Source organism: Pundamilia nyererei, unplaced genomic scaffold (genome assembly GCF_000239375.1).
Source record: "Pundamilia nyererei isolate P.nyererei 1_Seehausen unplaced genomic scaffold, PunNye1.0 scaffold00004, whole genome shotgun sequence".
Classification (NCBI taxonomy): domain Eukaryota; kingdom Metazoa; phylum Chordata; class Actinopteri; order Cichliformes; family Cichlidae; genus Pundamilia; species Pundamilia nyererei.
In genome coordinates, this window is record NW_005187405.1 from 4,970,537 (window position 1) to 4,982,357 (window position 11,821).

The 11,821-nt window shown below is 41.0% G+C and overlaps 1 protein-coding gene across 1 annotated transcript in view; it reads right to left on the reverse strand.

Moving 5' to 3' along the window:
* The window catches only part of ptch2 (patched 2), a 26,766-nt gene extending 23,585 nt beyond the window's left edge, over positions 1-3,181 (reverse strand). The window contains exons 1-2 of the mRNA XM_005721301.1: positions 2,610-3,181; positions 988-1,180 (exon numbers count right to left, since the gene is read on the reverse strand). Of these exons, the coding sequence (XP_005721358.1) occupies positions 988-1,180; positions 2,610-2,756 (340 nt within the window). The 5' untranslated portion in view covers positions 2,757-3,181. The remainder of the gene's footprint in view (positions 1-987; positions 1,181-2,609) is intronic.
* Between the last annotated feature and the right edge of the window lie 8,640 nt (positions 3,182-11,821).

An 11,821-nucleotide genomic window follows, 5' to 3' on the forward strand; every position in this document is an offset into this window, starting at 1 on the left:
GGGGGGGAGGGGTCAGAGCCCTCAAAGATGGCTAACCATTCACACAGTCCATCTGCTGCAGGGATCAGCCCCGGCACTGAAGCCTGGGGGTTTAAAAGGAATTTGGTCAGTGTGAAAAACCAAATAAAGCTGCCTCTGCCGCTGGAAATGTACAGATAACCTTAACTTAAAAAGTTCAGAGGTAAGGAATGGGAGCGCTATCAAGAGAAGAGGAAATTGTAAGATATCCAAAAAAACACGGCAGAAATGTCAGGGATGTGTTTGCTCTCATGATGAAAAGACGTAGAAGATAAAGAAGTCAAAAAACATGAAAAACTGCTGATAAAAACATATACAATGCACAGGAGAGAGTGGCATGAATCTGCTGTATCCAAGGCTGTTAATACTGGTGTGTAGTAAGTAGGACTGTTTTCCTTATATGCTGCTAATGCAATTAGAAATGTGTGCTGTAATTCGAACTTTAATAAAAGCCCCTAAAAAGATAAAAAAAAAAAAAACTTAAGCTAAGTCCCACAAATCCTCAGTTCTGTCATCAGGATTTCAACAAGACAAGCCATTGTGTCGCTCACTGAACACCTAGTACCCTCCCACGGCACTGAGATGACACTAACCTGTATCTTCCTGCCAACACATCTCATCATCAGAACTCCAGCTACACTCAGTGGAAAACAACTGAGAATTGTGTACAAACCAGGGGATGTCTGCACCATTTGCTCTATCTCAATCACTCTCTTAGTTTCATGTCACTTTATCAGCTGTCACGATCCAACAAAAGCAAAAAGAAAAAAAAAGTCCACCAACCAGCTACAACGTAGTGAGGAAGCATACCGAATGATAGCTTTACTGTAGACTCAGTGCCAGCGCCAGACAGCATACAGTTAAGTGTTTAAGACATTTTAACATTTAACTGCTTCGCATGATTACGACCCAAAACAAGCTCCCTAGGGCAACGCATGCACTGTCAAACAGGAAATATCACACACTCACCTTCCACCCATAGCTGTTCAATGTTGGTTTCGATGGCTGCGACTCGGAGTCCCACAGACAGAGCCCCGAAAACTAAGAGTCCAATAAAGAGGACCTTCCCACAGTGCCTCTGGATGTAGCAGCCCAGAGAGAATAGGAAGGCCTGGAACCTCGCCCGGATCCAAAGAGGAGCTTTCTGACCTACTGCCTTCCCCTGGATTGGAAGCAGGAAGAGGATGAGAAAAGAACATTATCATTATTATTATTATTACTATTATACTACACATAATCATGCTTACTGTCTCAAAAAGGTTAGTTGCATATCTTTTCAAACAAGGTTGTGCAAGTAAATTCTAAACATTTGAAGAGACATGCATCTGTATTCAGAGACAACATATGTTTGTTATTTATATCATGCTTTTCATAAAATGGAGACAAGTCGTGGTGCCAAAGAGCTCTGATGCAGGTCTTATGTGTTAAATCTCAGGCTAGACATTATCTGTAGTCCTATCCCAATAATACGATTTAAATAACACTGTGTTGGGACTATTTTGTACTTAATGACATCCTTATTTAAGGAGAGAGATTTCCAGTGTTTTACCTTACAGCCTAGAGGAGCTCCCATAAATAAGAAAAATAAGAGGTGACAATTTCATTCCAAAGCAAAATGCGTGACTTTAAAAAAAGCTGAAAGTTAAAACTGTGAGTTTGTTCTACTGAAAAAGAGCCATTAACACATTTACTATGCAGTTCAAGCTATTTCTATAACTGTAGCCCAACAGAAAAATATTAATGGATATCTTTTGCTTTAATTTGGTTCTACTTCACATTTTATGAATAAATTTACACCCATCTGTCTAATCTCTCATTTGCTGTGAATTGCCACAAATGTCACTGCTGCGCTAGGAGACATTGCTGTAGTGTTGTGGTTTCTCGCAGCAGTGCTGAAACACGTCCAAGCATCCGGGCGGTCCAAAGATGCTTTGTCAGATCAAACTCAATCAGTGAATTCCTTTACAGGACCCACCACATTTCCAAACAGACCCCGGGCCAGTGCGCTCTCCGCTGGCTGCACACAGTCAAAAAAAACACGCACAACACGCCTGGGATAGGGTATGGGAACAAGCCCTTATCTTTCTTTCTCTCTCTCGCTCTCCTCACGGTGGCTTTTAACAGCAGAAATCAATGAGAAGTCGATGTCAGTTCAAATAAACAGCAGAGTTAACATACAGCTAAAAAAGAAGACTCGTTCATTTGTTATCGCTTTATTCCGCTCCCAAAATGTCACGCAGGTAGGCTTTTGGTTAACACGGCTCTGTCCAGTTAAAACGATTTATGTTATATTACATCAACTTCTAACGACAATGTTTCCCTTCAGTATTAAATAGTCAAATCAAACCGATCCCGATTTCGCAGTCGTCTCCCCTCAGGGGAGCACTGGTGGTCCCCGGACTCCGGTTTGATAGCTGCTGCTTAAAGTCTACACCGCATTCCCACATGCGACCCTCAAATCCCGATTAGATAACCTAACTCCTAAATAAATAAGCTGCCTTTTTTAGGGGAAACCTTTCATTCACATCTGCCGACTGGATGAAAGCTGTATTCACAGAAAAATCCACTCTAGACTGCGACCAGTGTATCACCTTTGAGATCTGTTTGAGTGCGAAAGCAGCGTGGCAGTAGCTGGGTCTCCGGAGTAGGTCTGGGTTCGCAGGCGGCTGGGAGCGTGTGTAACTCGGGGGTAAATCTCCAAAGACGCCGGCCCCTGGGACCCCGCGATCCGAGGCCATAGTCCAAAGAGCGTGAACGGCACGCAGAGCGAAGCGACACAGAATCGGTGCGAGTTCAGAAAAAGCGACAATAATCCAACATAGAAGTAGAGCGCATCCAGCAGCACCGGCAACAAACTAGAAGAACGTTTTCTAGTCTTCCTTTGAGCCAAACAAGTCTCTAAACTCCATCCCAACATTATGCGCCGGAGTCCGTATAGATCCTTCCGTCTTCATTCGTCCCGATGGTGTGTGAACCGACGTCTCAGAGAGGAGTAGTAGCTCTAGTAGTAGTAGTAGTAGTAGCTTATGTCTGAGCCGTCCGTGTCAAGTCTAACTCCGATCCCGTGGCGGTAACATTTGGAGAAGTTCGCCTCTCGGCAAATCCTGAAAAGGAAGGTTTGATGGAAAAGTGCTCCGGCTCCCATTGGCCAAGGAAGAGGCAAATTACTTTGCAAACATCGCCTATTATTAGCTGCTAAGCAACAGCTCACCAAAGTGGAGAGAGAGGGGGACCACCCAGGCTGCTGCTGCCTGGGCTGGAGGGAGGGGGAGGAGGACGGTGGGGAGGAGGGGAAGGGAGAGAGGAACTCTTTCAATAAACTGCGCACGGCCGCGCATGCAAACACACACACCCGCGCGTGCGTGCGTGCGCGCACACATTTACGCACACAGCTCGCTCCCTGCCCCACTCACTTGCTTAGTGAGCATTATTCCCAGTGGCCTGGCCTCCAGTTTGTAGAGGCAATCGCACATGCCATCTATTGATATAACAGCGACAGGCATGCACGCACACACAATTTTCAGATTTTCTGTTTCATCAACACCAGCCAATCAGTGAAAGGAAGAAGGGGGGGAGAAGGAGAAGAAACGTGTTTTTATAAAGGATTGTAAACATGTGATTCTTCTTTTGTATGGGGGGAATTAGAGATCTTTCAACACTTTTCATATCACTCCAGGGCATCTTATGTTTTGGAGCCTCCACATTTGTTAGACATTTCTAGCTTCCCCAGCCTTTGCTGTGAGTGCAGTTTGTTTCAGGCATCTGTGGAAAGAAGCGTGTGATCCTGTAGGTTCTTAGCACTAAACAGCTGTAAACTCACCTCTTACGGCCAAAAGCTTCTAAAAGTAGGTTGGTGGGGTTTCTCACATCCTAGAAAATATCACCCCTCAGTCCTGTAAGGCAAGCCTTTTAAAAGACGGGGGAATTATTAGACACGTGCATCTCTTTCATTAACGCCTTGGTGCCGCCTGGTTTCTCTGCGAAAGCCTTATCTCTCTGGAGAGACTTTTGGAGCGTTTCCATGTCTCGCCATGCATGGTTTCATGAGTTCAGAAAGCAGCTCACCTAAGAATAATGTCTGAAAGAAACAAAGAAAGAAAGATTGTTTTCTCTCTCATAAAGTAAGTAAAGGGTGTCTTGGTGGTTTGCTAATGTAAGCCTCCACTGGCCCCACTCATGACTGTATGGGGGTGAAGTACAAACACTTTACTGGATTACAAAGTCATTCTCCACCTAAACACTGACCTGTGCTGCTGTGCAGAACATTTGTCAGGTGGCTGTTACTAATTTGAGGCCCGTTGGGTGACTGTAAAACTATCTGAAGCTAAAGTTAAGCTGTTTGAACATGTCTGTGATGGTGCTATGAGCTCATTTGGTTTATCACTTTGCTGCTAAGTTGTTATGTCAGTTTTCACCGTTTGCATGATATCTAGACAAGAATAAGAGACAGAGAGACATGGGCAGGCTTATAGTGATATTCCATTAAAGGGGCTCTTGCACACCATGAAGAGCATAACACGGGGACTGAAAAATGATCTTTATTTCACAATTTTTCATTTTTTACTACTACTAATAATGAAAAGTCATATGAGGAGTCAGATTGCAGAGTTAGAATAAGAAAGAAGACACCGATGCAAGAATGAGGTACCAGGGATGATATCGGTCTACAATAAAGTCTGATGTACAGGTTCTGGTTGACCAAAACCTATTAATTGTGCACATATAATGAATGATAAAACAATATTAGGTGAGTTATGGATTTTCCAAATTATTCAATTTCTTTTTATGTTTAGGTGTAGTAATAAAATAAAATACATTTGAAATATTTGGTATGAATGTAAAGTCTAATTAGTTGCTAGAACTTTGAAGAAATATGCAAACTGATTGACTAAAAAAAAACTAAGTAAAGCTTACTCAAGATAACTAAGTTAGGGCAACTTAGTACAGTTGTGAATGCCTAAAAAATAAGTAAACTACAAGAGCCTTTGAAAGAACTTCCTGTACCAAGTTTTTAAAAAAGTGAACAGAGCCACACACTAGTACAAATAATACTGTTATTCTTTTACATGCGTGCCATGTCGCTATCAAGTTTAATACAACTCAGTAAGATAGTTTTACAAACAGCACTGAATATGTTTGTATAAATATTTTTATTGCATTGCATAAAAAGGGCTTATTAACATCACTGATATGAATTATTAAAAACAGAAACACATATTTTAAATGAGCGATGTCAAACTCATTTTACACTGTGGGCCACCTACAAGCTGACTTCGATCTTATGTTTCTGTCAGTGTGCAGAACATTTAATCCCATGCAAGAAAAAGAAGTACGTCTCTTAATCTATATGATAAAGAAATGCTGCTGTAGTAAATGAAAGAAATCTGTCAGCACGACTCTTCGAGCTTAAATTGTAAGAAATTAATATTTCGGGTAGCTCATTGCCCAGAATATCCTGTAATTATAAAATGCCCTTTCTTTTTCTTAAAAAAAAATACTGTGTAGCCACTGTATAAAAATGAAATTTTTGTAGTAGATGGGGGGGGAAAAACAGGAACATTTCTATTATTTCATTGATTATTTATTATGTATTTAATTAGGTGTAGTATGAATGGCCATGGGGTGGATATTTATCTGTAGCCAAAGCTGTAAAAATGCTTTTAAAAATCCTAAATGAATGTCCTCCTTTACATTTTCCAAAGCTGTCCAGAGTCCTGGCTGGAAGTCTGCCAGGCCAGTTCTGACTCCTGGGCCTCATGTTTGACAACGCTGTTGTAGGTAGTTAATAGGATAGTGTCATAAAATCACTGATAATTGCAGTAAGAACAAAACATAACGTGACAAATCACATAGAACATGCTGAGTAAACAAAGCATGTTTATATTATTATCATTCTTTTTCATTAGCATCTTTAAACAGCAGCCAGTGAATAGCATAAGCCAATTAATATGAAATATTGCACACAAAAAAAAGTGGTTTTATATTGAGTAACTATGTGTTATTATTTTTGACCAACGCCACTGGTTAATTGTTGAGTAACTCAGATAAGGACAGTAAATATTACTAAAGGTTTCATGAATTTGAAAAATCTGTCAAACTGCTTAGAAAAACCATTGTCATCATCTTCGTCATCTTTTAGAGTAAAACAGCACAAATTCACCATCACTCAGTGTGTCATCCTATCTGTGGAGGTGAAATGTAGACTCTCAGGGTACTGTCTTCGGTTCTCATTAACCACCCCTGCCACTCTGCAGATGTTCACCAACATAGCTGCATATTGTAAACACTTCTTCATCTTGATCTTCAGTCACAGGCGTCCATCTGCTCCTATAACCTGCTCATGTCCAGGAGTGGCACTCGAAGGCCTGTTTTTCCCCTTCGTGGAACTGGGCACGGCTTGCCTGGACTGGGTTGGGCCGGGCTGAGTGGTAGAGGGAAACAGGCAGCTGGAAATGGGAGCTCATGTGGAATGTGAGGAATTGGGTTGTGTGGTAGGGGGCCCCTTCAAGCCTAACAAACTCAGGGAGGTCCGAGGCCTGGTCTGGAGGCCTTGGATAAATAAACCATCTGAGATGACCATGCGCTGTGCAGATATCTGCCATCACACCTCCCTGGCTTCTAAACACAAACCACCCAAGCCCTCTCTCCTTCTTTCACCTTTCCATGTCCTTTGTCCCACATGGTGCCTCTCCCAACTTCCTCTTTCTTTATCATCTCCCCTGGTCTGTCTTCCCTGCCTTTATCTCCACTTATCAGAATCAGATTTTTTTCCCCCTTCATCTCGCATTCAGTCTCCCCAGTCCTGCTCTCCCCCCTCCACCTCCCCCTATCTCCATTCCTCCATTTCATCTCTCCCCAGAGACTCCATCCATCGAGCCGTTCATCCATGCATGGCTGGCTGTCCGTCCGGGGTTCTGTATGTGCTATAGGCAGCGCTACGGAACCACTCTGGCACTCAGCCGTCTCACAACAGCAGAGACACTGGGTGTTCAGGCCCACGCTGTTTATTTTCTCAAAGGCTCATGCCGCCTTTTCTCTCATAAAGAATAAATAAAAGCAAAGAGGGTCTTCACGTGGAAGACACACTTAAACCCATATAGCCAGCAAAATGAGCTATTACCAAAAAAACGGTTTATATATAATACTTCAAGAAAGGAGCAGGGAGTCATGTTGCTCAGAAAAGTGCTGAACTGCAGTGCTTTCTGAGGGTTGTGGGAAACCCTCAGAAAGTTTCTGGATTCACTTGTGAAAAAGAAGACCTTTAAAATAAAAATCCTTCCATTAAAATGCACCAATGCAGGAGGTCAAAGCAGAAGTGGCTGTCCTTCTCTTATCCTCTTCTAAAGTTGTGTGTGTCTCTGTGTCGAGCTGCATATCATATTATTATTATATCCTTTTATGTCCAGTTAATAGTTAACATGCCAATTAGAGAAAGTAATATAATTTAACCAAATTTTACACACTTTCCCAGTATTACCTAAAGGTACTAAAGTATCTTACACATAAAAAATAAAATAAATTAACAAACAATCAAGACTTCAGAAGACTAGTCAGCGATTAGGGCGATAAGATCATAATAATTTTCTACCCCTTCATTACACAATTTTGATATTTTTCAATATTTTGTCATGTGTCTTAATATTTCAGTATACTGAAACATTAATCATCAGAGCATCCCATCCAGACCTAAAAGAGAAAAAGACTCAGACATAACAAGAAGAAACAAACAAACAAAAATCTCTGAAAAAAACCAAAAAACAGAAGCACGTTTAAAGTCAAGCCCCATTTAAATGCACAGATTATGTTGACAGATGACCAAAGCAAATATTTTAGAAAGATAAACAAAAACACCGGATCAGTTTTAAAATTCTGAAAATGTTTGTATTGTTTCAGTTATAAACTAATTTGCACACGATTCGTGTAAAGTTCACAAAGTCACATTGGTGGGAAGATCCTGTAAGTTTTTCCAGCTTGATGACACACACAAACTTTTACTTCCCAGATATCAGTGAAAAGGCTCAAAATTTGCCCGGGTGCTGAGAGACACTTTCTTTATTGAGCATCTCTGTCAGTCTCAGAGCAGAGTCAAAGCTGCCACCCACAGTCTCACACAAGATTAATTATGATAATGCACTCCTATACCCCTTTGTCATCGAAATGAATGGTTGCCTTTCTGGGGGGAAAACACACAAAACCCAGAGAGAGACAGTGAAACACACTTTTCTTTAAGTCTTTGTTCGTGCGGTTGTAACAGAGGTATTGTCAGATGCAGCAAGCAGGTGGCAATGGAAACTTAGACCTGTAGCCTTTACAAGAAAGTGCGAACATGCATATGTATGGCAGTGAGAGCAAGCATAGCTGAAACGGTATAGCTTTTCCAAAAAAAAGAGTGCCACACTAGCTTGATTTAAAAGTGTTGAAGCTCATCAGAAAAGCTCCACCTTAAAGATCAGGAAACATCGAGCTCTTCTTCATATGAGACGCATTTTTTTCCCTTCAGTAGAAAACTGAGGCTGAAATTGCTGATGTCTTGCATTTCAGACGTCACTGAAGACTTTCTCACTATTTTAAAGCCAATAACAAGCAGCTTTTGCTTAAAGCTGGACAGAATTAAATGAAAAATATCACTGAACGTCTGAGAAACAAACTTTGGGCTGTTCCAGCTAAACACACAGCGGAATGAGACCAGAAAGAACGGAGTATCTGAAGACTTCTTCCTTTGATGTTGCTGAGAAAGATGTGATCCCAGCCAAGCGCCTAATCAAAGTTTCGTTAATTTGCTGGAGAGGGCAAGGGTGTGTGCGGGAGGTTGGGGGGTTACAATGTGACAGACAGCGATATCTGGCTTAGTGTAGGTGTGTCCGAGGAATGTCACAGGGGTTGTTACCCCACACACTGAATCTGTGTCGCCACACACACTCTTTGTTGGCCGAGCAGCATAAGCAACTGTTGTATGTAATACTTGTAAAAGGGGTGTTTGTGTGCATATGTATTCAAATGCTGGTGTGTGTGTCTGTGTGTGTGTTTTTGGTGTGGCGGTAGCATCTTAAAAGGTATAGTGTGTGGAAAAAAAAAGAGGGAGGGAGGAAATTCATTTGTGGCCAGAGAACACAGAAGACAAATTGAGGAAGTGTTGTGCTAATGTGTAGGGGTCAGCAGCAAACACACGCAGGTTTCTGACTGACTGCCACTTGGGTGGCCTGCTTGCTCTCTCTGTGTGTGTGTCTGTCTCTTACTCACCCACAATCAGCCCTCAAGCCACGAAGCCACCCATCGTCTCAGACACCCCCATCACCACCCAGAGCACAGACTCCACCCCACCTCTCTGTGCATCTGTTTGTCCGTGCACCACACATTTGCCTCCACTGTCCATCTGACCCACCCATCTTGTACTCCTCTTTATTTCACACTTCTCCATTAAAACTTGAGTTCATGATGACTGACCCATCACTGAGCCACTCTGAATCTGATCTATTTGTTCTAATTTGTTTTAAAAAACGAACAAACTCCCAACAAGCTTTGAGTACTTTCCTTTCTGCTTCTAACACAGTGATTCTTAGGACTCATCTTAACTCATAAGTTAAAATTTAGAAAAGTGAACTACTTCTTTATCAAATCTATCAGCTTTACTTTGGATGATCCAGACGTTACTTTGGATAGTTTTCCCCACAGCATCTTCAGTAGACAGTATCGCTCCAACAAAAGCAAATCAGTCATTTACAGACTATCAAGAGTCTCTGGAACACTAATTTCTGGAAAAGTATTATATATATTTTTTCATGACTTTGTGTAACACAAAGATGATTGATTTATTTCAGTTTTATTCAGGCGGTGGCCAGGGTGTGGCGTTATAAAAGCTAAAAGTTCACAGTCCCTGGAGGGTAAATGAGACCCCACTTTTTCAGATTTACATGAACTTCCCCTTTTAAACTACAAATCTGCTAACCAGCTGTCTTTTATTATACAAATCAGATAGCATCAGTCTAACATGCCCAGAGGTGTCATATAATGCATTTATCTTGACAAAAAGCATTAAATGTTGACAACCATTTGAATCTTCCCCAACCAACACTGAGCCACTTCCCAGACTCTTAACAAAAGGAAAATAAAAAACCTCTGATGAGAACCAGTCTGCTGAACTCCAGACCTCTGTCAACTTTTATGTCTTTATAATTCAAGCACACCATCACAAAACAATACACACTTCACACTCAACAACCAGGTGTAAACACCACAGAGTCACGCAGAAAAAATTAAAAGTTTGTCTAAATTTCACAACCGTTAAGACAAAGCTTGTGGACAACCAATAATCATCTATGAAATGGTTCTGTATCACAGATGACTGGTTTTATGATAAAACACACGATCAGGTCTTCATAGCTTGCAAACCTTTGGATGCACGTGCGCACATGTGAATTTGCAGTCGTTCACAGGGTTATTAGTTGCTGTAACAGAAGATTAATAATGGTCACACACACGCACAAGCAAACAAATCTACTGTATGCGCCGGAAGACGGGTTCAGCCATGGTGGTGCTTTACTGAGGGGGCTCCGAGGTATTTGCGTAAATATACAAACCTTTACCCAAACACACCCGGCCGCCAGATCTCATCATGTGGTCGAGGAGAGAGGTCAGAGTGGAAATTTACCAAAAGCGTAAACACGGCCAAGACAAAGAACACAGATAAAGTGAATCTTAACTGTTGTTTTTATATTTTTAAGCTAGTAAATGCAGTCTTTCAACACCACATTTAGTCACCCTCGATATGAGGAAAAGTTCCAAAGTAAGAGCCCTTTGCAGAAACCACTGGCTTGTCGTGACTGCTGTGATTGCAATACTTCATCAAAAATGAGACAATTTCACATTGAGAATGAAAGGTAGATTTAACGTTTAAATAAGCATAAAAATGATTAGTAAAACTTTTAGCAAAAGTTTCACACAGAAATTGGAATAAAGATAAAATGAGGCAGAAAAAGCAAGAAGCTGCAAAGTAATTTAGTCTGTGTACTTTCAGTAAATACAGTGAGAAGACATTTCTGTGGTGAATCCCCAACAGCCACATAAGTGTCTGAAAAAGCTCGTTTTTTCAGCCTGACGCACACACTTATAAATAAAGCGTAACTCTTATTTGTATCACACCCCCCAGATTAAATCTGAACTCATGATAGTGTCATTTTACATTTACATGCATATTCTAAACTTCTATTTAAAGATGACCGCCCGGTTTTCTACAAATCCTGAAACAAACTGCTATGGAGAGAAATTACAATCCTTCTCAAGCTAATTAGGACAAGTAAGTCGCTGCTAATTAAGCTTACAAAAAGTAAAATGTCTTTCTACAAATTTAAGATCCATGATTTAGTTTTCCAAGATCAAGCTGTGAGTACCTCCTGCTCTCTTTCCTAAACGATCAAGATTATTTTCGACACATTACACAAACCACCGACTGAGTTTATTAATCAGAGAAACAACCCTTTAAGGGTAAAACTTTGTGTCAACTATTACTGCTTTAAGAAACTCAAATAATGAATGAAATCTTTTAACTTTTAACTGCATGATTCATACTTTAGTCCATATCTCGCATAGTTAAACTGTTATGACAGTAAATTGTACTTTACAAGAGTTTACATACAAAGTCAGAGAAGTAACTGTCATTTTTAGTGAGTATTTATTTGAAACACATGACTGTATAGCTGATAAAGACAAACAAGGCTATCTAAAGGACACCAGAGAGGGGAAGGGAAAAAAAAACCCGGACCACGATAATCTCTCTCCTACACACACGGGAACATCACATAATCAG